This window comes from Garra rufa, chromosome 20 (assembly GCF_049309525.1).
Source record: "Garra rufa chromosome 20, GarRuf1.0, whole genome shotgun sequence".
NCBI lineage: Eukaryota > Metazoa > Chordata > Actinopteri > Cypriniformes > Cyprinidae > Garra > Garra rufa.
The window spans coordinates 9,308,430-9,334,226 of NC_133380.1; the positions used below are offsets into that span (position 1 = coordinate 9,308,430).

The following is a 25,797-nucleotide window of genomic DNA, read 5'->3' on the forward strand; positions in this document are numbered from 1 at the left end:
ACGTGTAATTTTTTTACACTAAAAATCTATATTTTTGTTTTTGTAATATATTGTTGTTATACTTAACTATGTGTTTTTAATGCTTGTATGTATGTATGTATGTATAATAATTAGTAGTATACATAATTGATTTATATTGCATTATTTTATGCATTTATAATAATGTATTATTTCTATACTATACGTTTGTATATGTTTTAATGTATTAATAATAATTTGTTGTTATACTTATGTTTTTATTACGTTTGTATGTCTCTAAATTTATTATTATTAAAATAAATCATTTTATTTATTTTATTTTTTCTGTAATCTTAAATCTTTATTAATTCTCATAATTTTTATACTTAATTGTGTGTTTTTAATGCATGTTTGTATACATGTCTGTATTTTATGTATTTATTATGTTTATAATGTATTATCATTGGCAGTAGTAGCAGTATATAGTATTTTATTTTTTATAATAATGATAAGTCTAGTATAGTATATCTATCAGTCAGTGTTGATCACACCATGTGTAGTTTATACAACCAGAGCAGCTCAGTTGAAGTGTTGGCTGTAATGTAGCGTCTCTCCATTACGCTGCGCTGTAGCGCAAACACACACACTCAAACCATCGAAGAAGAAGAGCTGCAGGAAGCATGTGTTTGTGACCATGTGAGTGGCAGCCAAGAAGTACTAAATTTCATAAAAACAGCCAGTTTTATGCTCCATCATGTCGTTCTTTATAAAGAAAAAGGTAATCGCTGCGGCTGTCAACAAAGGAGATTTAAAAAGAAAGGTACGTCCATATTTAACTAAATTCACTGCGAAATTAATTTGTATTTATTTTTTGAGTTTTCACAATGTTAGTTTATGCTCTTTTCTCTAATGTTACAAAAAATCAAACAACCTATTTATATGGATATTACTCTTTTGCATTTCAAGAGCAATGCAGATGATGGCAAAGGCAGATCAAAAAAGTTCAACAAGCGAATGAATGAAGAAATATCGAGCGACTCGGAAAATGAAAGGTAACGTTAACTGATCGACAGCAGTTTGTTCTGCTGGATGAACGCTGTGGTCATGTTCTTTTTCTTTTCTTAAATTAAATTACGATGTCTCATTTTCTGCAGTGGTGCGCCTCACAGAAAACAGGAAAATGAAGACGACGAGATCGAGGAGACGCCGCAAGAGAAGAAACTTCGCCTGGCCAAACAGTACCTGGACCAGCTGAGAGAGGAAGGTGTGTAAGCTGTAAGATCAAGCTTTCACACAAAACTGAATGATTGTTCACTGTTTTCTAAACCTGTTTTCTCTGTGCTGTCATTGGCAGAGGACAAGACAGCCGAGAATGAAACATTTGAAGCGGATCTGATAGCTGGAAGACTGCAGGATGATGTGGTAGGTCCACTTCAGCTGGGTTTCATCACTAATATTTGATATGGAGACAGTGCGATCTTACACTTCTTGAAAAAAAAAAAAAAAAAGAAAATGTTTACCGTAAACCATTGACATTTTGAGTAAAACATTTCACAATTAAACACAGACAAAGTTCACAATAGTGTAATTGAATTGAAATGTTTATATGTCATAAACGAAAGGCTGAGATATATATAATTATATTTTATTAAAATATAAAAAAACAAGGGGTTAGTTCACTCAAAAATAAAAATTAGCCCATGATTTACTCAGCCTTCGAGCATTTTAGGTGTATAGTTTCCTTCTTTCAGACAAATCCAATCGGAGTTCTATTAAAAATGGTCCTGGCACATCAGAATGGCATAGGCGAGTGTTTCACTTCATCAGTCCGAAACAAGTCCAATAAAGTTCATCCATCCATAATAAAAAGTGGCTCACACGACTCCAGGGGGTGAATACAGGCCTCCTGTAGTGAATTGATGCATTTTTGTACGAAAAATATCAATATTTAAAGGTTGTATCAGCGATTTCTAGCCTAAAACATAAAGTGTCAATTTCAGCTGACCTTTCTTCACGATCCGCTCGCTGCCTGCCCCATAAATTGTCTGTAAAAAAAACGCGTCTCTCTGGTCAGCCTAGGGTCCGAGATATGCCAAAAAAACAATCGGCACTACCAACCTTTCCACACATAAACAAACAGTGTTCCAACCAATCAGCGTCAGGGGTTTGGTGTTGTGGACTTTCCTACTGGTGCAGGGATGTGAGGGAGGCGGAGCGAAAGTCCACAACACCAAACCCCTGACGCTGATTGGTTGGAACACTGTTTGTTTATCTGTGGAAAGGTTGGTAGTGCCGATTGTTTTTTTGGCTTTTCTCGGACCCTAGGCTGACCAGAGAGACGCGTTTTTTTCACAGACAATTTATGGGGCAAGCAGCGAGCGGATCGTGAAGAAAGCTCAGCTGAATTTGACACTTTATGTTTTAGGCTAGAAATCGCTGATACAACCTTTAAAATGCCCCAACTGGTCGTACCCGGAAGTGACGAACGCGAACACATTGTGGGAAGATCAAAACAAAAACAGTCACGAATTAGAAGTTCAAAACGAGGATTTGTAAATGAAACTGTTGGAGGATTTCGATATAAACCAAGAGGAGACTGGTCTTCCTTTACTAAAGTAAGAAAACTGCTTTCATTTGCTCCTGTAAACAAACGTTGGTTTTCACAAGACTCACAGGTGCATGCGCAATGCCAACGTTTCATCCATCAGCCTGGAGGTGCATCCGGAAACGACCAGTTGGCGCATACTAGATTAAAGTGATTCTTATGTTTTAAATATGAGTATTTTTCTTACAAAAACACATCGATTCACTACAGGAGGCATTTATTCACCCCCCCCCCCCCCCCCAGAGCTGTGTGAGACACTTTTTATTATAGATGGATGCCCTTTTTTCGGACTTGTTTTGGACTGATGAAGAGAAACACCTGCCTATGCCACTGTAAAGCTTGGAAGTGCCAGAATAATTTTTAATATAACTCTGGTTTGATTCATCAGAAAGAAACACCATCTTATGCCATTCTAATGGTGCGTTCACACCGGACGCGAATGAAGCGGCAAGCGCGAGTGATTTACATGTTAAGTCAATGCAAAGACGCGAATAGCCGTCCTGCCGCGCGAAACGCGAGTTCAAAAATCTGAACTTTGGCGAAAATTCGCGCCGCGTTAACCAATCAGGAGCTTGATTTTTAAAATCTGGTGTTTGTTATTAAAACTGTTTTGGAGCTTGTTGCAGTATATATATGGCTACAGTAAGTGGATTTTATTATAATAGGAATTTTAATAATACCATAATCACTTGTTTTTATTCATCCTCCTCAGCTGGAACAGAAAGGCAAACTGCAAAGAATGATCGCCAAAGAAGTGGGTGATGTTTTCATTAGCTGCTTTTTATTTTCCACTGTTACTTCTGTTTCTGACATGACCCTGACATCTCTTCTAGCTCATAGCTCCAGATTCATCAGAGATCAGGTTGTTGAGAGGACACAAACTATCTGTCACATGCCTCGTCATCAGCCCAGATGAGAAATACATCTTCTCGGCAAGCAAAGACTGCTCCATCATCAAATGTGAGTCTGACAGGTCCACTTCGCTCTGCTTAACATTTTCAAATCACTAGCTGTTTTAGCTTCCGTTGTACAGTATGTATAAACTCGAGTCAGTCTGCTTCTAAATAAACGATGGTTATGATCTATAGGGGAGGTGGAGAGCGGAAAGAAGGTGCACAAGATCGCAGGAGGACGAAAGGGAACAGAAGATCGTCATGTGGGACACACCGCTCACATCCTGTGTATGGCTATATCATCCGATGGGAAATACCTGGTGAGAGCTGGAATTCATTAGCTCAAAAATATTCCTATAGAAGAACTTTCCTTGGTCCATAATTTGCGCCAGGGCAGTCAAAAGTTTTGGAACAGTACGATTTTTAATGTTTTTTTTTTTTAAAGAAGTCTCACAGAGTTTGCATTTATTTGATCCAAAGTACAGCAAAAACAGTAACATTTTGAAATATTTGTACTATTTAAAATAACTGTTTTCTATTTGAATATATTTTAAAATGTAATTTATTCCTGTGATTTTTTTTTTTGCATCATTTCAGTCACATGATCCTTCAGAAATCATTCTAATATTCTGATTTGCTGCTCAAAAACCTTTATTAATATTGTTGAAAACAACTGAGTATAATGTTTTCAGGTTTCTTTGGTGAATAGAAAGTTCAGAAGAACCGCATTTATCTGAAATAGAATCTTTTGTAACAACATAAATGTCTTTATCATCACTTTTGATCAATTTAAAGCATCCTTGCTAAATAAAAGTATTAATTTCTGTAATTTCTTCGCCAAACATTATACTGACTCCAAGCTTTTGAATGGGATAGTGTATAATGTTTCCGAAAAAATTTTGGATCTTTCTATTCATCATAGAATCCTGAAAAAATACTCTTAAATACATTTTAAAATATATTTAAATAGAAAGCAGTTATTTTAAAAAGTAAATATTTAAAAAATATATTTTACTGTTTTTGCTGTAAAAATAAATGCAAGATTGGTAAACCGAAGAGACTTGGAAAAAAAAACCCATTAAAAATCTTACTGTTCAAAAACTTGTGTAAGTACTATTTATTGCTAATTAATAAAGCATGTAATATGTTTTTTTTTTTTTTTTTTTTTACTACCAGGGATGCATTTAATTTATTAAAAGTGATAGTAAAGACATTTACAATCTTACGAAAGATTTAAATTTTCACTGATAATAATACTAAGAAATGTTTTTGAGCAGCAAATTACAAGATTTCTGAAGAGTCATGTGACACTGATGACTGGAATATTCGGCTTTGCATCACATGAAAATTTATTTTATTTTTTGTTATTTTGAATTATAATATTTAAATTTGACTGTTTTTACTGTATCAAATAAATAGAGCCTTGGTTTTAAACAAACAAACAAAAAAACTTTTGAATTGTAGTCTGGTAGAATTGATTAATATGGGTGTGCTGTACAATTTTTATCAATTAATTGTAAACACAAAGATGGATGCAATTTAATAGATACGATTTTCTTTGTTTTAAAGGCTAGTGGAGACATGAATAAACTCATCATGATCTGGGATCCCATGACATGTAAACATCTGTACAAGTTTACAGGACACAAAGACGCTGTATCGGTGAGAACAACATATATAATGATGATCATTTACTGCATGTTTGACTGAATTTATCTAAATGCTTCTGTTTGAATGCTTGCTCCACAGGGTTTGGCTTTCAGACGAGGGACTCATACCCTCTACAGTGCGTCACATGACCGCTCAATAAAAGTGTGGAGCGTGGAAGAGAACGCTTATGTAGAAACCCTGTAGGTTCACCAGCTGCTATGGATAATATCATAAACAGGAGAGTTGTGCTTATTCTTTATTCTCAGAATTTCTATTTGTTTGTTTTTTTCATGTCAGGTTCGGCCATCAGGACAATATCACCGGGTTGGACTGTTTGAGCAGAGAGAGATGCGTGACTGCAGGAGGACGAGACAGAACTGTTCGAGTGTGGAAAATCGCTGAAGAATCACAGCTGGTTTTTAATGGGCACGAGTGAGTTTGAGTTTGTAGTCATGCCTAAGCTTTTTTACATTATGTCAGCTTTAAGGATGAATTTTCATGACTTCTTTGTGTGTTTCTGTCCATGTCTTCTGTCTGAAGGGGCTCCATTGATTGTATCCAACTAATTAATGAAGAACACATGGTTACAGGTGGAGATGATGGGTAAGACTTCATTTCACTTAAGATTTCACTTTAGAGCTGGATTTTATAATCCATGCACTCTCATTACTTTCATTTAATATATAATGTTATACATTCAACACTATCATTCACTTTCTCAGTTACATGTAATTACGTTTTTACCAGTGTTGATATTGTTAACTCGAGCTAAAACTAATTACAATGTTTCTTTTGAGAAAAACTATTGTCGTATCATATACAAACAGAAACGCAAAGGTCCTTATAGCAACCCATCAAAATAAAAGTTTGGTTTAACTTGAAGAAATGTTGACCAAAATATATTACTTAAATTTAATAATAGTACTGTCTTCTAGTGATGCGCGGGTCGGGGTTTTTTTCAACCCGCGGGTCCCGCAATTATGAAATTATTTGGCCCGCCCCAGCCCGCCCCGCAGTACTGTGTCTATTTTTACAACCCGCCCCGCCCCCGCGACAATTAAATAGACATACTGCATAATGCAAATGAAAACCGAAAGTGCTTTTCGCCCTTTAAACTGGCAACAATACTGTACGATTATGAATATGAACCATAAATCAAATCATATTAATAACAAGATAATCAGTGGTGTAACGTTAGTGGTGCCGGAAGAAATGTGGGTATATATGCTTCATTTATGAATATCGTTTTGAACTTTCTATTTGAACGCATTCGTTTACTGGATCCTTGGACTGAATGGTTTAAAGGTTCACTGGTTTAAGGAAGTTCTGATCATGAAAATCTGCTTCTTTTTATTTGTAAGATATTGTTTTCATTATTATGTACTGTTTAAAATGACTAGGGTGCAGCCAGGAGACGCAGCGGGCGCAATCACCAAATACATTTCAAAGCAAGCCGGCGCCACAGTCCTGACTACATCATTGCTGTCTTTATTGTGTGTTTTTAGCGAATATTTACATTCATTCACATATGACTGGATGTGGTTGACTGTCATGATTTTGGCTAATGCAGGATAATGCGCATCAGAGGAGATTTAAATACGCATAGCACCAGGCCTGCAGAGTTGAATGTGCGTTCGCTTGATGCGCTTGTGGCTGGCAGCGGGAGCTGCTTGGCGCTTTCGTGACGTGACGTGTTGATAACCTTATTAAAGAACTTAATAAAATATGAAAATAGATATTCCCAAATATGTAATATAGGCTATAGGGAATTGCACGCAACATATTGATTTTTTTTATTTTATTTTGTTTTTAATGACCCGCCCCAACCCGACCCGCAAATAAAGTGACAGTTTCTTTACCCGCCCCAACCCGACCCGCGGGTTACCCGCGGGGCCCGCGGGTTATGAGACGACCCGCGCATCACTACTGTCTTCTACTACTAATTCAATTCAATTCAATTGAAATTGAAATTGAATTACTACTAATAAAAATATTATTATTTTTTTTAAAAGGAGTATTTTCCAGACCAATTATTTACCAGAAGTAATTTACCACAAAAATGTAAATGCGCAACACAGTATTTCTGACAAATGAAATATTTAATTTTTTTTATGTAAAAAAATCTATTAATTAGAGATGCTTTAGATTAATAAAATGTAATCAAATCATTAAAATGGAATTTGACAAAGTATTTTGAGAAAAAATAAAACACACTTCATAGGGCCTTAAAATGTAATTTTGTTAAGCTGCTTTTAAATTGTGTATGTTTCAGGATTTTAATTAATCAGGCATGTTTTTTGATTAGTATTTTTTAAAATTAACCATTAAACAGAGTCCAGAAAAATTCAAACGAAAGGAAAAAAAAAAGAACTGAATTTGGAAAAAATAAAACTAAATTTGGGAAAAAAATAAAACGTATTTTATAGGGCCTTAAAATATAATTTTTGTTAAATAAATCGCTGTTAAATTGTGTATGTTTCAGAATTTCAATTAATCAGCATTTTGATTACTATTTTTTTTAATTAACCATTTAAACAGCCAGAAAAATTAAGACAGAATTTGGAAAAAAATAAAGCTTATTTGATTGTGGTCTAAAATATAATCTTTGTAAATTGCCATTAAATTGTCCAGAAAAATTTAAAGAAGGGGAAAAAAAAGGGAATTTGGAAAAAATGAAACGTTTCATAGGGCCTTAAAATATAATTTTTGTCAAACTTTTAATAAATTGCTGTTAAATTGTGCATGTTTCAGGATTACAGATAATCTGACATGCTTTTTGATTCATATTTGTAATTTAACCAATAAAATAGAATTCAGAAAAATTAAGAGAACTAAATTTGGGAAAAAAGAAAACTGATTTCATAGGATGTTAAAATAGTTTTTCTTAAACTTTTAATAAACTGCTGTTAAATTGTGCATGTTTCAGGATATCAATTAATCAGACATGCCTTTTGATTAATATTTGTAATTTAACCAATAAAATAGAGTTCAAAAAAATTAAAATGGAAAAAAATTAATTTGAAGAAAATAAAACGTATTTGACAGGGCCTTAAAATATAATCTTTGTAAATTGTTGTTAAATTGTGTGTTTCAGGATTTCAGTTTTTTTTTTTTTTTTTTTTTTTTTTTTTGATGAATATTATTTTTAATTTAACCATTAAAACAGAGTCCAGAAAAATTTAAACGGAATTTGGAGAAAAAAAAATAACTGAATTTGGGGAAAAATAAAACAGATTTCATCGGGCCCCAAGTATTTAATATTTCTAGTATTTATTGTCTTTAGCAGTTTTAACTCCCACTTAAAAAAATGAAGATATAAATATTACAGTATATAAATATTAGTTGTAATGAAAAATTATTATTATTATTATTTTAATTACAAAATAAATTTATTTTAAACTACAAGTTACCAGTATTTTTCTGTTAAATTCCTCACTTTCAAACATTCAGACCCCTAAGCTTTAATCATTTTAAATCACTTTTTTTTTTTTTATCATCAAAATGCTGGTAAAATTCTCAACTTTTATCCAAAGAAATGTTTGAAATTATGTGAACATGCAAAACCTAGAGTACCTTTTAATATTCTGCAGTGTTTTTTTTAACTTAGGAGCACATGTGCTCCTTGGGGAAAGAAGTAAAGCCTTCTTTAATAGATGAATGATTATCATTTCACTCCTGCTTTGGTTTTGCACAGCACTATATCTATTTGGACTGTTAATAAGAAGAGGCCGGTGAGCACGGTGAAGCAAGCCCACGGTAGCCATGGCAACACGGGTCTGGAGCAGCCCTACTGGGTGTCATCTGTGGCGGCGCTGCACAACTCTGACATCGTGGCATCAGGTGCCTCATGTGCACACATACACACACAATACACCAACTATCACTCACGGCCAACAAACCCAGTGCACTTAAAACCATAACCGCCCACAAACTCTCATTTGCTTTTTTGTCGCGCACACACACACGATTACCCTCAAGTGCAATATTACCATCATAATCTGTCCTCGTTCCACTTTGACCTTGTTCACAAAGCTGTCCGCCTTCTGTATTTCCATTCGAGACTGCTCTCCAAACACCTGATTACCATCAACATCATTGTTGTCCCTCCCCAGGCTCCCATAATTCAGCCGTGCAGCTGTGGAAGTGTGGGCAGGGTTTCAGAGGCCTGGAGCCGCTCTTCAGCGTCCCGATGGTGAGCCGTACACATCCATACAGCTCTATTAGACTAGTTATAGTCCGTCTGCTATTGAATCACGTACTATTGTGTGCGCGGTACTTCATCTGGAGAGGATGAATAATGGATCAGTTCATAATACCGCTATTTTTCACAACCGCACAGTGTCCACAGTGATTATGTGCCTGTCGGATGTGTGTCTCTTACATTAAGTGTACCTGCAGTATAATAAATGCTAATAAGCTTTTTGATTTCTCTTTTAGGCTGGATTTGTGAACAGTCTGAAGTTCTCAAACTCTGGGAAGTTTATTGTGGCAGGAGTTGGACAAGAGCACAGGTGAAGTCATTTTTAAGGGTAGTGAGTTAGTCATTTTTTCATATATGTGACCTTGGACCACAAAACCAGTCTTAAGTCGCTGGGGTATATTTGTAGCAATAGCCAAAAATACATTGTATGGTTCAAAATTTGATTTTTGTTTTTTGTAGGAAATTAAGTAAAGATCATGTTCCATGAAGATTTTTTTGTAAAATTCCTACTGTAAATATATCAAAATGTAATTTTTGATTAGTAAAATGCATTAAGAACTCAATTTGGACAACTTTAAAGGTGATTTTCTCAGTATTTAGATTTTTTTGCACCCTCAGATTCCAGATATTCAAATAGATGTATCTCGGCCAAATATTGTCCTATCCTAACAAACCTTACATTAAAAAAAAAGCTTATTTATTGAGCTTTCATATGATGTATACATCTCAGTTTTGTAAAATTTAACCTTATGACTGGTTTTGTGGTCCAGGGTCACATATGTGTGACCCTGGACCACAAAACCAGTCATAAGGGTACATTTTCAGAAACTGAGATTTATACATAATCTGAAAGTTAAATAAATAAACTTTCCATTGATTGGTTTGTTAGGATAGGACAATATTTGTCCTAAATGCAACTAATTTGAAAATCAGGAATCTGAGGGTGCAAAAAAATCAAAATATTGAGACAATCATCTTCATAGTTGTCCGGATGAATTCTTAGCAATGCATATTACTAGTCAAAAGTTAAGTTTTTATATATTTACGGTTGGTAATTTACAAAACATTTTTATGGAACATGATCTTTACTTAATATCCTAATGATTTTTGGCATAAAAAAATCGATAATCTTTTACATTTTTATTTTATAGTGTTTGTTAATTGACCTTTTTTTAAGCAATACCGTTGTACTGCCACTAGATGGCACTATTGTGAAGTGAATCGGTTCTTTGCGTAGCATTACCACATTTCATCATGTTGACATGAAGTTCAGTTTATCTATTTTCTTTTTCAGATTGGGCCGATGGTGGAGAATAAAGGAAGCTAGAAACGGACTATATATCATCCCTCTTAAAAGACAAGCTCAAGAGCAAGTTGTTGTCCAGTAATGCGATATCTAGGATTTGAATTTGGTATCAGAGAACTTTTGGTTGCTTTCTTCTTTTTTTTTTTTTGTTAATATGTTTTTTTGTTAACGATGTAAAAGAGGAGCTTTTGATTAAATGTCTATTGAGTTTATCTGTTTCTCTGCTTATTGTGTCCAGAGCTCTATATACTAGCACACATTTGTAATAGAAGGTTTGCACTTACGTCACAATTTGGTCAGTTACCCAAATGCACGGCCATATTGGCAATATTAGGACATTGTTCTGCTAATTTATGCTGCCTAAACCACAGGGGGAAAATGTGTGGAAGCTGCTAAATCATGTAGAGAAGGACTTAGTAAGTAGGAAAGGGCGCAACATTTTGACAAACTAAAGTTAATAGGTAGTAAAGATACATACAAGCAGTATTAAGATATTAGCCTAATATTTCACCTACCTGACCAGAAATTATAAGAACAAACACGAATGTCAAGATGTCAAGATTCTTGCCCTGGAAATCCTGGTTTCAATTTGGCCTTTTGTTCCTCAGTTTTTGCACTTGTCTCCTTGATTAGTTATAACTTTTGGCAGTCTATAGTACTCCAAATGTTTTTACCAAACCGATCAATTAGTACAGCCCAAAACATGACAATAATTGAACATTTTCAGCAGCAATAATACAAAAAAAATTAAATTGAGTTTTGTTTGGTTCAGTTGCATTGTTTACGTTCATTGCCGCCAATTGATGAGGCCTCCTGAAAACACTCTTAAAGGGATAGTTCACCCAAAAATGAAAATTTGATGTTTATCTGCTTACCCCCAATGCATCCAAGATGTAGGTGACTTTGTTTCCTCAGAAAAACACAAACGAAGATTTTTAATGAAAACCGGTGCAGTCTGCCAGCCTTATCATGGACGTGGATGGGCACCAAACCTCTAAAAGTAAACAAAAACATACACAGACAAATTTTTGGACAAGGTTAAATCCAAATTACACCCTGCGGCTCGTGATGATACATTGAAACGATCGGTTTTTGTGAGAAACTGAACAGTATTTATATCATTTTTTACCGTTGATCCACAGCCACGTCCATCTCTCCTGAGCACGAGTTTGGCATCAGTCACGTCACATGTGCACGCGCTCTGTCGTAGAATACGCAAACGCCGGGAGCGATCTGTCGCATGAATACGACACTCATTGTTTCCACAGTGCACAGAGATTGTGGGTATAGCGGCTATTCAAAATGGTAATTACTTGCGCGTATCCTGATTGTTTAAACCGGTTTAAAGCTAAAAGATTACGTTTGCTTGCACAAACTCATCCGGGACTTTTCACTGATTTCCCCTTACGGCGTTTGCGTATACTACGCCAGAAGCGCGTGCACATGATGTGACGTGAGTGATGCCAAACTCGTGCTCATGACAGATGGACGTGGCTGTGTATCAAAGGTAAAAAATGATATAAATACTGTTCAATTTCTCACAAAAACCGATTGTTTCGTGTCTTAAGACATCAATGTATCATCACGAGCCGCAGGGTGGAATTTGGATTTGTCTGTGCATGTTTTTGTTTATTTTTAAAGGTTTGGTGCCCATCCACGTCCATGATAAGGCTGGCAGACCGCACCGGTTTTCATTAAAATTCTTCGTTTGTGTTTTTCTGAGGAAACAAAGTCACCTACATCTTGGATGCATTGGGGGTAAGCAGATAAACATCAAATTTTCATTTTTGGGTGAACTATCCCTTTAACAACGTGCAGTAAATGGTAAAACTGTTTGCAATACAAACCAGTGTGTTCATAATTAAGGTAATACATTAAAATAATTTGGCAAGACACCAGTTTTGTGCAACTAAAAAAATCTGGACCCGGATGAGACCTGAAGCCAGAACCATAAAATTAACAAAATGGCCGCGCCCGCTCTTGCTAAAAAAATATGGAAGAGTCCGTATTCGGAAAGGCACGGCAATCAAATATCGTTTTCTACAGAGCCACTAAAGGGACAAGGTTAACTGCTTGCTAGCCTATTAATATTACAGTACATAAAATTTCACTTACCACATAAACAGAGTAAGAAGAGATGACTGAGGACGAATGATATGCAGATCCTGAGAACCACTGACAAACATCTAATTTTGTCAAATCGGTGGTAAGTAAGTTACTGCTGCTCCTTATTTTGGTATAAACAGAGTAGGTGTGATGGCGAATCTAAAAGTAAAAATCAAACGCGCATTGCATTCAAAAGAGATTTCAGTGCCCTGCATATTTATTACCGAAAGAAAAAAGAAAAGCACTGAAATATTTTTTCTCCTCTCAACGCCTATTCCTCCTGCACTGTCTCTTCATGGTTCTCGAATGTAAACAACAGCATGGATTGCGCAGTTAATATACTGGACATTTTGTTCTGCTAATTTATGATGTATAAAAATGAAAAAAAAAAAAAAAATAAACTTATGGAAACTGCTAAATTATGTAGAGAAGGACTAGTAAGCAGGAAAGGGTGCAATATTCTGACAAACTAAAGTTAATAGGTAGTAAAGATATGTATGAGGAGACAGTATTAATTAAGATATTAGCCTAATATTTCACCCACCTGACTGGAAATTATAAGAAGAAACACAAATGTTGTCAAGATTTTTGCCCAGAAAATCCTTGTTCAGTTTGTCCAACCACAAACGCCTTTTGTTCCTCAGACAGTGTTTTGCGCTCTTTTCCTTCATTGGTTATAACTTTATTGTACTCCAAATGTTTTTCCTGGTCCGATCGATTAGTACAGCCCAAAACATAAGAACAATTGTCCATTTTCAGCAGTAATAATAAGCAAAATATGTGAGATTCATTTGGTTTTGTAAAAACACTACTCGGATTCAGGCACATCCCTACTCCTTACATTGTAAACTCAAATGAAATGCATTTATTGATTAGATAAGTAACCTGTGAGCCAAAAGAAGACTTCAGTTGTATTTAAAAAATAATTTATTTACATATATTACAAGTATAACACTGACCGGTTCACTAAAGTTCACATTAAAACATCTGTATTATTACCTACTTTTCCAAAACTGACCACTAAGAATTTAATGCAAGTTCAAAAAAGGGAAATACAGAATATAGTTAGTTTTTCTCCATCTTGCAATGACACCTAAACTATTCCATGAGGACCAAACGTGAGACTTTTATACCACAACACTACAAGGACAATAAACTCATCTCCAAATGAAATTGGACTATTTTACCACCAAACTAAAACAAGAAATTGGTTACAGTCTCCCATTTACTGAGAATACAGCATCTAAAATCACATACCCTGGGGTACATAAAAAAATCTTAATATATTTTGTGCAAGTCTCATCGGTGCTTCTGTGGTTGCAGTAATCACGAGACTTAAACATTCGTATATCATGCCTTCCCAAACAACAACTCATTGAAGTCCAACGAAATACAGTTATAGAACTCAAAGTCTACGGTTAACATTTCTTAAGACTAGTCAATATCTTTTGTAGTGTACATAAATCAGGGGCACATATTGCCAAGGCTAGCATCACATTTCTTCAAAATAGCTTCCGCTCTTGTGTCAAGTGGCTTTAAATTTACTAGACTAGTACATTGGCACAGGGATTTATAATCACATTTACAATGGCCCTTGTTCTTTCCAAGCTCTTGATCATAAAGAATAGCTTTGCATAACTGAAAGACAAAAACATGCTTGGTCCAGATAGAGGTGACCACAGGATCATTTGGGACACCTTTTATTTATTTTTTATATATTTCCCAGGATAATATCAGGAGATGATCTGCGAATACTCGATTAGAGTATCAAAAGAAGAGGAAGAGTCTAAGAAATTGCATTCAACTCCTGACTTTGATGATGAGATATAAAATTGGCCCCGTCTTGATTAAATTCATCTTCACAATGATGATGTTGTAGAGTCCACCACCTCTCGCCCGTTACACACGGTTGGCACTATGGTAGAGGCCGAAGCTGTGGAAATGGTTTGGTTGTAAGTTAAAAGAATTGACCCATAACCATTACCTCAAGTTTTAGGAGTAGATGTGGCTACCTTGTGAGTAGGTGGAGCTCGGTGCGGTGGCTGCTGTGGAGAATCGGTTGTCTTTGGCCCTCAGATTGGTCACATTCTTCTGAGGCTGGAAAAGGATGATGTGGACTTTGGGGGCAAAGAGGCAGCCAAGTACCACAGAGCCGCTCAGACTGACAGAGATGCACATGGTAGTGGTCTGCACCTAAACAGGATGAAGAGGTTTTAACATGTTTAGAGAAGTAGAGAAGTTTTTTACCTGTCTCACAACTCAAGAATCTCAAGAAAAACAGCCTTAGTGAGATTTCACCTCAAAATGAAAAGGAAAACAAACACATTTTGCAATAAAGAAGATTTGAGGTAGAAATAGCATTTGGTAATACCAAATTTAATACTTTTTGTTGTCTAAGTGTATGGTTTCAAATATGTATGATATCTGTATCAGTGTTATGAAGTCATCTTTGTAAGACTTAAGTCCAATAGTGAGATACTGGGGAGAAACAGTCACATTTATGAGAACTATAGACACTGTGAGATTTGAAGGTACTATAATATAGGGCTGGGCGATTAATCGAAAAGTAATCGAAATCGACATTCAGAACCTATAATCGATCAAATTTTTCCAGGTCAATTATTTCAATTACTTTCCCTTTAAAAACACTACTGCGTGTGGAGTCAGGTGACCCCGCTCCGTTAGGTTACGTTATTCCTCCGACATGTCGATGGAGAGCTTAAGCAGTATTTATACAGTAAAAAGTATTTACAGGATATACAAAAGTAATTTTATTTAGAAGAGATCCTGCTTATTTTCTACTTTTAATATTTATTATTATTTTTATAAATAATTTATTTTGTTTCCAAAAGTGCAAGTTATTTATTTTCACTAATTTAAGAAAAATGTGACTTTTCGTTTTAAGCAATGTGTGCTTTAATTTCAGTTGTTCAACACTGATGTTCAATAAATAATCATAGATAGTAGATAGTGTGTGCACCCTTCATTCAAAAATCTCTCACTTGTAATATGTGAGCATATTTACTGTACAAAACTTGTCAGTGAACTATGAGGGCAAAAAAAATAATATTATTTAAATATAATTTAATATAATTTTATTAATGAATAAAATAATCGTTCATTAATCGTAATCGGGTTAAAATGTTCAATTAATCGAGATTTTGATTTTAGGCCAAATCGCCCAGCCCTACTATAATAAGAAACAAAGTCTCAATTGGGAGATCTAAAGTTGCAAATATAAGAAATAAAGTCAGAATAAACTTTTTTTTTTAAAAAAAGCAAAAACAGTCTTCCATAACTCTCATTTTGAAGGCTGTGCCCTCTGGAGGTCACATTTGTCAGCGTACATAATCGAGGATGTCTCATTTCAGGAAAGTAACCATTATAAAATTGACTATTATTCCATGTGAGATGTAAATTTGTGTAATTTCTTTCTCACTTTGGAATGTAATGGCTACTTGTCAGCCTCAGTGACGTATGTGGCAGACAAATGTGACCTTTAGAGGGCGCATCCTTCGCAATTGTTTTTCCTTATTGTTTGTCCAGAGATCTTCAACCCTCACTGTCCTGTGAAGTTTAACCCTAATTAAGCCAAGATAACTTGAACCAGCTAATCAAGGTTTTCAGGATCAGTTGAAAATCACAGGCAGATGTGTTGAAGCAGGATAAAACGTTATAGTTTATTCAGACAGAGAAGATCCCATGGCAAAAAGTCACCCATTGTTTTTCAAATGTGGTGAAATAAATCTCTTAAATATCTTTCCTGACACTTAACCTTTAGTTCCCCATCTCCTCTCCCTCCAAAGGTTAACTGGCTGATGCTACATAGCCCTCCAGCAGCACTGATATTGGCAACACCCAACTGATCTGGATAAAAAAAATTTGTGGACAGTGTGATTGTGTTGTGAAATTGTTGGAGTGCAGGGATTGCCACTCTTAGCCAGGGGGCATTCTTGATGACCGTGTTTACCGTGTCACTAACTGAGCTCTGACATCTCTCGCCCCACAGCGATGAGAGTCTCATGATAACATGCGACAAGCAGCCCTCATCCCTCAGATAGTGTTTCTATATCGACTAGACATTCACATTGCTGTGCTGTGTGCTTGAGCTGGCAAACTGAGTTTGTCTGGTTAAAAAAGCCAGAGGCCAGCTCTAAAAGTAATCTTGTGTTTGGTGTGATGACTTGCAAAAAACTTCAAGATTGAACTGACTCTAAAGTTATATGAGAAGGCAGAATCTTAAAAAGCAGGTTTTAGCATGTCTGTTGACGGTTTCTGTTTTCTGAATAAGCAAAATCATAGAACCACTCTGTTGCTGCCTTTTGTAATTAGCATTATTGTTATCTCCTTTAACATAATCGAGGGTGTTTTTGGCCTTTGGTAGAAGGATATTCACTGCATATTCTGATAAACATATACTTCTTACTACTTTTTCATGTTTTGCTTTTTGTTATAGTCCACAACAAAACTGTAGATATCTATTTGAAACACAGTGTGCAGGCATAAGAGTCACAGTAAAGACAGCCTTGTGTAGCCGGACATTTATCTAGGCCAGGGAAAGGCAACTTCAGTTCTGGAGGGCCACTGCTCTGCAGAGTTTAGCTCCAACCCTAATTAAACACTTCTGCCATAGCTTTCTAGTGATCCCCAGAAGCAGGGTTGAAGACCTCTAATCTAGACACAAGGCCTGGTCCAGGGGTGCCTAAACTTGGTCCTGAAGGGCCGGTGTCCTGCAGAGCTTAGCCCTAACCCCAATAAGACACACCTAAACCAGCTAATCAAGCTCTTACTAGAAATGCTAGAAATTTCCAGGCAGGTGTGTTGAGGGAAGTTGGAGCTAAACTCTGCAGGATGTCAGCCCTTTGGGACTGAGTTTGGGCACCCCTGGTCTGGTCCATTTTGCAGCTTTCTCTAGCCCTGGAGAGCTACCATCCTGCAGATTTCAGCTTCAATAAAGAAAGCGTGTCTACGTAAAACAGATTCATGGTTCCCACTCCGTGTCCTGGAATAACCCCAACACTGCATATTGTCTCCCAAGTCCCAAAGTAGTGCTAAATCAGGGATCTTCAAATCTTGCTCTGGAGATCCATTTTCCTGCAGAGTTTAGCTCCAACCCAGATCAAATTCACCTACCTGTGATTTTCTAATGATCCTAAAGACATTGATTAGCATGCTGAGGTGTGTTTCATTAGATTTAGAGCTAAACTCTGCAGGACACTGGCCCTTTAGGACAGAGTTTACAGGCACCCCTGTACTAGGCATACTAGAAACATGCAGTCAGGTGTGTTGAGGCAAGTTGGAGCTAAACTCTACAGGACTGTGGCTCTCCAGGACCAAGGTTGGACACCTCTGCTCCAAGGAACTGGTAAGTTGAGTCAGGTATGTTAATTTGGGTAGGGTCCTGAAAGGCTACCTTCTGCTTTTGGACACCGCTGCTTTAGAGGAAGCTGCAAATATTGGGTCTGTTAGATAATACAGACATCTTAAAATTGCTCTCTTGAGTGTACTCTGGGAGCAGGTTTGGAAACCACTGAATTACAATAGACTAGAATTTACTTTCAAACTTGTTTCTTTGTCTTCTACTTTGTAGTCACTGGAACGAGTTTGAGTACCCCTGGCCTAGTAAGACCTTGATGAGCTGGTTCAGGTGTTTGATTGGGGTTGGAGCTAAACTCTGCAGGACTGAGTTTGGGCACCTCTGTACTAGGCATACTACAAACACGCAGGCATGTGTGTTGAGACAAGTTGGAGCTAAACTCTACAGGACAGTGGTCCTCCAGGACCAAGTTTGGACACCCCTGCTCTAAAAAACTGGTAAGGGTACCTTCTGCTTTTGGACACTCCTGCTTTAGAGGATGCTGTAAATATTGGGTCTGTTAGATAATAGAGACATTGCTCTATTGAGTGTACTCTGGGTTTGGGAACCACTGAAATACAATAGACTAGCATTTACCTTCAAACTTGTTTGTTTTCTACTTACTCTGTAGTCACTGGCAGTGACATAGAAGATGGGCTGAAAGGCCAGCCAGATGATGCAGGTGGTATACATGGTGAAGCCAATGAACTTGGCCTCGTTGAAATTCTCTGGACACTTCCTGGTCTTGAAGGCATAGAAGGTGCAGAGGATGATGAGGATGCAGTTGTAGGTGAGGGACACCAGCATGCTCGAGTCCAGGCTGTTGCATTTCAGAGTCACCACATCCCTCCGTTCTGGACCCACCTCTTTCCTTACCCCCGGTGCCTCAACCAGCAGCCAGGTAAGAGCAACCAACAGCTGGGCAGAGATCAGTATGGCACAGATTGCTACTTGAGAGGCAGGGCTGATGAAGCGTGGTCTTTGGGCACTGTCCCTTGCCCCACCAAAGATCCGAGCAATCCTGTTGGTCTTCGTCAGCAAAGCCGAGTAGCAAACCGCAAAGGAGGTGCCAAGGCCAAGACGTCGTAGGGCGCACACAAATGCAGAAGGTTTGGCAATGTAAATGAAGGTCATGGCATAGCACAGGAGCACACCTAATAGCAGGATGTACGAAAGTTCTCGACCACTAGCTTTAACCACTGGAGTGTCGTTGTTTCGCAAGAAAAGCCCAGCCACAGCAAGCGTACACAGCATCCCCAAACAGGCGATGGTGACGGGTCCTACCGCCCATGCGTCAGACCAGTGGATATACTCCTCTGGAAGCTCATAGCACCCTGTCAGGTTAGCAAGGGGCCATTCTCCAAATCCACAGTCCATGCAGGTAAACTCGTCTAGGAGATATTGGTGGGGTTGGCATGGGATGCAAATCCAACAACACACATCCCCAGGCTGCATGCTTTTGGCTTCATTGGGTTGGCATGGGTCACTGCACTGGGATGTAGGAAGTACTCCAGCAGCCCAAGGCAAAACACTGGTATTGAGTACCAAGCCCTGTGACCAGTAGCCGACCTTCCGGTAGACAAACTTGTTGTCCTCTTGGCGGTAGTGAAAGATGTTGTAGCGACCCAAGCTGTCACCTAATGAGGTGAACCGGACCACATTCTCAGTGTCAGCAGGCCTGAAAGGGGCTGAAAAAGGTTTGAAGACATTAGAGTACCATTTGTAGAGGCTGAAAAGATTTAATCTCTTAAAACAACATTTATTAAATCAGTATATTGTCCAAGGTCTGACAAACTAATTATCCTGTTTGAGATTGCATTCTGTTAGAAACCAGTTGGAGCTCTGATAATTTGATAAAGAATGTTTCATGTCTGTAAATGTAATACTACCTGATACTTTCAGTGGGAGATAACAATATGATCTGAGTGGCAAATTGTGCTTCGGTGCATCAAGACTCTATTATTTGTTAGATCTAATTTTAGGTAGAAAATTCAAAAGCTTCTTCATAGGTTGAGAGAAAATGTTCTATTGCAAGAAATAGGACTCTCAATTGGTCACCAGTTCTACTCACCATCAAACTTAGTCTTGAGAATAAACTCCCGGTAGAACCTCTTCCCATTGCCTGGTTTCATGGCATCACACACCTTTGTGGTATTGGGGCACACCGCTTGCCGCATGTTGTGTAGGGCATAGGCCATTGCATAGACTGCATTTACCACAAACATGATCTTTGATTCTGGCTTAAATGACCCATCCCTCAGGCTATTACTGGCGCAGCCGTGTTCGTGTAGATGACAGCTGAACCTGTGCTCCCAGAATTCTCTAAACCACGGGTTCCGTGTGTTTAACTCCGGTGTTAGCTTGGTGAAATAGTCCTCAAACTCCCTGATGGAGTATGAGGCAAGCTCAATGGTGAAAGCCCCGTTAGCAGCCTTCTCGCTGCCGTGGACTACACTCTCCTGTGCTCCCCATCCGTCACTGGCCACCCAAATGAAGGTAGCGTTCATCCTGGCTGCGGCAGCAAGCAGTTCCCTTGCATCTTCACTTCTGGTGAAGAGGATCACCACTTTGGCATTGGCTTTTTGTTGGAGTGAGCGAATAACGTTTTCGTAATTTCCTCTGTTTACCGAACGACTGACTTTTACTGAAGTTGCGATGCATATTTGGCGTACTCTGGCTTCTTGTTGAAACGCATCAATACCCGTCTCACCGTAGTCTCCCTCTGAGGCTACAGTGGAAACGTAGGTCCAGTTGAAGTTCCGTAGGATCTCAGCAATGGCTTTAGCTTGGTAGAAGTCTGGTGGGACAGTTCGGGCAAAATAATCATAACGGGATTTGTCGCTGAGCTTGGCACTAGTGGAAGCGTAGCTTATCTGTGGGATCTGGAAGAGTCTAAGAAGGTTTGCCACCTGCGAAGAAAGAAAAGTAATTGATCATTAAGCAGTAATGCTTTTGTGTAATGCAATTTTATCTAACCATTTCACCACAATTTGCATAAACATGAGCAAATTTTAGCAAATTTAACTTAAGCAGTTGTTTTTATTAGAGGAATTATGCATGTATCTATTTTTTTCAGCATCCATTAACAATGTAAACTGCAAAAGTGGTGCAACTTTTTACTAAATTTGCTCCTTTTTTGTCACAGAAATGAGTGTTTTCACCATTCAGCCACATAGTTTATACAATAAATTAAAAAGCCCATTTCCCCAAAGACTGAGTGACCCACAGATGCCCTTTGCAAACTTGTTAAGTGCATGATGTCCCATAAGATTCCTTTAAATGTGGGAGGGGGGAAAATACAGCGTTTTACCTCTGTCCTGTTTTCCTATCTCCCTCATCTCAGCCTATCATTTCAGGCCATAGTTTCATGGGACTCAGACAAACCTAATTCTGATCATGCGAGATAACTGTGCTAGCGGACAAAATGATAATGTTAGGTATGGTGCAGGTTTTCCCCAGGCCATGACACACCTTCAAATTCTGAAATGGGTGCTATTTATCATTTTTACTGAACATTTTGACAGAGGAAAGGGAAAATGGTCTGTTTTTGTTTGAGAACGCAAGAAAATCTTGTTGAAAGCAGTTGTAGACTTTATTGCATTGTTAATAAAAAAGGCATTATCACAAGAGGAAGACGGGACATATTTTCCAATTTGCATTTTCTTGCAGTCAATGGCTCCCAGTTCTAATGATTAGTCTGAGAAGCTTCTCACACTTCAAATTATGATGGTAGCACAGACTCCAGGGACTTATGGGTAATGACTGAAATCTGTGTCTGAATTAACACCAACACATGTAGGTGTTTCAGACGTTTAAAGAGCTTTCAGCATACTTATTATCAGCTATTTACATTTCACTCACATTCATTCAACAATTTAGATTCAACTCTTTAAATGGCAGTTCCTTGGATGTATCTAGTCAAAGTATTTGTAGCTGTCCTAAGAACAAGAACAATTCTTTATGCTACTGTTTTTCCATTATTATCCAAAGGAAAATTTTATTGCTCATAGGTTGATCTTTAATAGCTTGTGAGGGTTCTTAGTAATGCTTTAAGTAACTGAGATGTTTCCTCTAAAATCCCTAAGGAGAAATAAACATAGACCCAAATGAGACAATTACTGACCTACAGCAATTATAGAGCTATAAAACTTCTCTTGTTCTCAGGACAAAATTCTACGGAGCAAGAGTTGACTGACGTGACTGTTTTGTGTCAATAAGGTGGAAAGCATCATAAAGGGATAGTTCACGCAAAAATGACAATCTGTCATTAATTTCTCACCCTCATGTTGCTCCAAACCCCTAGGATATTAATTTATCTTCAGAAGACAAATATATGGAAGCCTGTTTCCGCAATGAATAAAAGATAAAAAAAAGGTAATTGCTACTTATCACACAATTCTGACTTTTTCTCGTAATTGCACGTTTGCATCTTGCAAATTTTGTGATATAAACTCGCAATTGCATGTTATAAATTCACAATTGCAAGACAAAAATTCACAATTCTGAGAAATAAAGTCAGAATTGCGAGATATAAACTTACAATTGTGATTTTTTTTTCTTTCTCGGAATTGCTTTATATCTCGCAACTGTGACTTTATAACACACAATTGTGAGATTTAAACAATTCAGAGAACATATCAGTCTTTTCCCCCCTCAAAACTGGACAAAAAGAGTTTATATCTTACAATTCTGAGAAAAAAGTCATAATTGTGAGTTATCTTGCAATTCTGACTTTTTCTCACAATTGTGAGTTTATATAACACAATTCTGAGAAAAAAACATTTTTATTCAGTGGCGGAAACAGGTTTTCATCTAAACAGTCATTATTTTTGTTTTTTTGCGCACTAAAACCACTGATGTCACATGGACTATTTTATCAATGTCCTTACAACCTTTTTGGGCTTTGTTGTCTATAGGGTCAGAAAGCTGTCGGATTTCATCAAAAATATCTTTGTGTTCCGAAGATGAATGAAGGTCTTATGGGTTTGGCACAACATGAGAGTGAGTAAATAATGACTATGAATTTTCATTTTTCAGGTGAACTATCCCTTTAAATATCAGTCTAGAAAATGATTGGGTTGTAGTTGTCGGGTTTAGCTCTCAACTGACACACATTAGAGTTGATGGGTGGTGAACTCACATGTCAGTTTCTGACAAGCACACTCAAAGCACTCGGTTCATTCAAGCCTGAGGGAGAGCAGACAGTCGGCTAAGAGGTGGAATTGAGAAAAATCTGATTCATTTAGACAAGTGCAATTCTCCACAGAGGAAGACCGCTAGTTTGTCATCTCACCTCTGCTAAATCTGACATTGTTTGGGGTAAATCGTAAACAAAAGTGAGAAAATCAGTGAGACCTAAAGTAATCATAAATTGTTACTCAAACTACACCGCCATCGAATTGCTCTGCTTTTCTCTTGGCATTCAAATTTCCAGAGGATTTAAATGAGCAGTTTTATTAATATGTGTGAGCTGTCTGGAAAATCTGATGCTGTCGTCAACACCTCTTAGGCGTCACTGGCCACTGCTTCTCAGCTTCAGAAGCTTGAGCAGATGTTGATATTCCAGTTGCCTATCAACACGTTCATTTTTTTTTTTTTTCAGGAAGCAGAAACTGCCAGAACACCGCTGAAGCATTTGACAGGGACCACCTGAGCTGACTCTAGCGCGAATACTGCTGCCCTACTCAGACAGTGGAACATGAAGATACAGACCTTGCTGCATTTCCCATTCTAAGAGGAAAACCGCTGGGTAGGTTTTACCGCAAATCATAATCTCCAGTGAGACTCCAGGAAGCAGCAATACGTGACATTGCCATTGCTACTGAAAGTGCATTCGCTTGCAGTATGAAAGTTCAATTTCAGTCAGAGTAGAGCAAAAAGAAGGGATCCCAAGTCATATCTAGAGAGCAAAGTATCATAGAGACGGGAGTTTTTTTTTTTTAAACTTGAACAAGAACATCCCAGCATGAGCCTAGCAACCATCTACTTACATTTTCATCAGAAAATATATATATATAGTTTATAACATAGTTAATTATTTTACCAAAATAAGAAGGATCATACAAAATGCATGTTATTTTGTTATTTAGTACTGCCCTGAATAAGATTTCACATGAAAGATGTTTACATTTAGTCTACAAGAGAAAATTATAATTGAATTTATATTGAAAAAATCTAAAGTTTACATACACTTGATACTTAATACTGTGTAGCTACCTGAATGATCCACAGGTGTGTTTTTTTTATTTTTTGTTTAGTGATAGTTGTTCATGAGTCCCTTGTTTGTCCTGAACAATTAAACTGCCTGAAAAAGTCCTTCAGGTCCCACAAGTTTTTTGGTTTTTCAGCATATTTGTCTGTTTGAGCCCTTTCCAACAATGATTGTATGATTTTGAGATCCATCTTTTTACACTGAGGACAACTGAGGGACTCATATGCAACTATTACAGAAGGTTCAAACACTCACTGATGCTTCAGAGGGAAACACATTATGCATTAAGCGCAGGGGGTGAAAACTTTTGAACAGAATGAAGATGTGTACATTTTTCTTAGTTTGCCTAAATATCTTTTTTTTTATTTTTATTTAATACTGCTCTTCAGAAGCTACAGAACATACTTACATGTTTCCCAGAAGACTAAATAAGTTAAAATTTCCCTGATCTTCAAATTAAAAAAGCTTTCACCCCCGGTTCTAAATGCATTGTGTTTCCTTCTGAAGCATCAGTGAGTGTTTAAACCTTCTTTAATAGTTGCATATGAGTCCCTCAGTTGTCCTCAGTGTGAAAAGATGGATCTCAAAATCATACAGTCATTGTTGGAAAGGGTTCAAATACACAAAACTGCTGAAAAACCAAAGAATTTGTGGGACCTAAAGGATTTTTCTGAAAAACACCAGGCAGTTTAGAACAAACAAGGGACTCATGAACAACTATCATTAAACAAAAAAAAAAAAAAAAAACACAGCTGTAGATCATTCAGGTAACAACACAGTATTAAGAATCAAGCGTATGTAAACTTTTGAACAGGATCATTTTTATAAATTCAACTAATATTTTCTCATGTGGACTACATGTAAACATATTTAATGTGAAATATCTTATTCAGGTCAGTACTAAATAAATAAAATCCCTCTTATTTTTGTCAAATAATTAACATTTTGCAGATTCAGCAAGGTGTATGTAAACTTTTGACCTCAACTGTAATTCTAAGTTTTAACATATTAAACGGAGGATAATCCCATCTAAACAATTCTCAGTTTATTCAATGTGGTTGTGAAAGGCTGGTCAAAAACAAAGCTGTGTCTGTTCTAGTGGTTAGATGGGGCTGTGAAAGAATAAATAAGCATCTGACCCTGTCCTGAATGTGAGCCGCACACTCAAATGAAAGGCTAAACAGGGTCAAGTGATGCTCTGTGACTGCAAAACCCCTTTTCAAGCTTTCCCAGCCTCCTGCGAACATAACAACACCATCTGCTTTTTCCCAGGACACTTCTTCACCGAGTGCTACACAGCCAAGCGGCGTCTTCACTCTACGGTAAGAGCTGGAGAATTGCAAATGACTAAACATGACAAATAAATAAACACGGTATGCATGGTGGTCTGAAATTGTTTGTTTCGGTGAGCGCTAATTATAATATTATTCTAATTCTCTAATTATGTGGGAATGCAAATGATTTGGCATTTATCTGGCATTAATTATAAGCGTTATTTGTCTGTTGTTTTG

General features: G+C 37.2%; 2 protein-coding genes across 3 annotated transcripts in view; one reads left to right on the forward strand and one right to left on the reverse strand.

The window, feature by feature from the left end:
- The first annotated feature begins 625 nt into the window (after positions 1-625).
- rrp9 (ribosomal RNA processing 9, U3 small nucleolar RNA binding protein) lies at positions 626-10,825 on the forward strand. 2 transcript variants are annotated; one of them, XM_073826140.1, is made up of 15 exons: positions 626-778; positions 925-1,010; positions 1,113-1,222; positions 1,313-1,380; positions 3,276-3,317; positions 3,397-3,523; positions 3,652-3,776; positions 5,026-5,118; positions 5,206-5,306; positions 5,404-5,538; positions 5,647-5,709; positions 8,801-8,955; positions 9,219-9,298; positions 9,544-9,617; positions 10,602-10,825. In XM_073826140.1, exons 1-15 carry the CDS (start codon positions 713-715, stop codon positions 10,693-10,695), a joined length of 1,419 nt encoding a protein of 472 aa, XP_073682241.1. In that variant the 5' UTR covers positions 626-712; the 3' UTR covers positions 10,696-10,825. The 2 variants fall into 2 exon arrangements, with proteins under 2 accessions (XP_073682241.1, XP_073682242.1); XM_073826141.1 differs by having other exon boundaries at positions 8,801-8,946.
- A 2,803-nt stretch (positions 10,826-13,628) lies between these two features.
- The window catches only part of grm2b (glutamate receptor, metabotropic 2b), a 35,003-nt gene continuing 22,834 nt past the window's right edge, over positions 13,629-25,797 (reverse strand). Inside the window, exons 4-7 of the mRNA XM_073825956.1 lie at positions 20,147-20,984; positions 18,700-19,763; positions 14,732-14,912; positions 13,629-14,652 (exon numbers count right to left, since the gene is read on the reverse strand). Coding sequence (XP_073682057.1) covers positions 14,579-14,652; positions 14,732-14,912; positions 18,700-19,763; positions 20,147-20,984 — 2,157 coding nt within the window. The 3' untranslated portion in view covers positions 13,629-14,578. The remainder of the gene's footprint in view (positions 14,653-14,731; positions 14,913-18,699; positions 19,764-20,146; positions 20,985-25,797) is intronic.

Coding starts and splice junctions, on each gene's coding strand:
- rrp9 (XM_073826140.1), top strand. CDS start 713: ATGTCGTTCTTTATAAAGAAAAAGGTAATCGCTGCGGCTGTCAACAAA. Junction 8,956..9,218: donor CGTGGCATCAGGTGCCTCAT/GTGCACACATAC, acceptor GTCCCTCCCCAG/GCTCCCATAATTCAGCCGTG. Junction 9,618..10,601: donor GGAGTTGGACAAGAGCACAG/GTGAAGTCATTT, acceptor TTTCTTTTTCAG/ATTGGGCCGATGGTGGAGAA.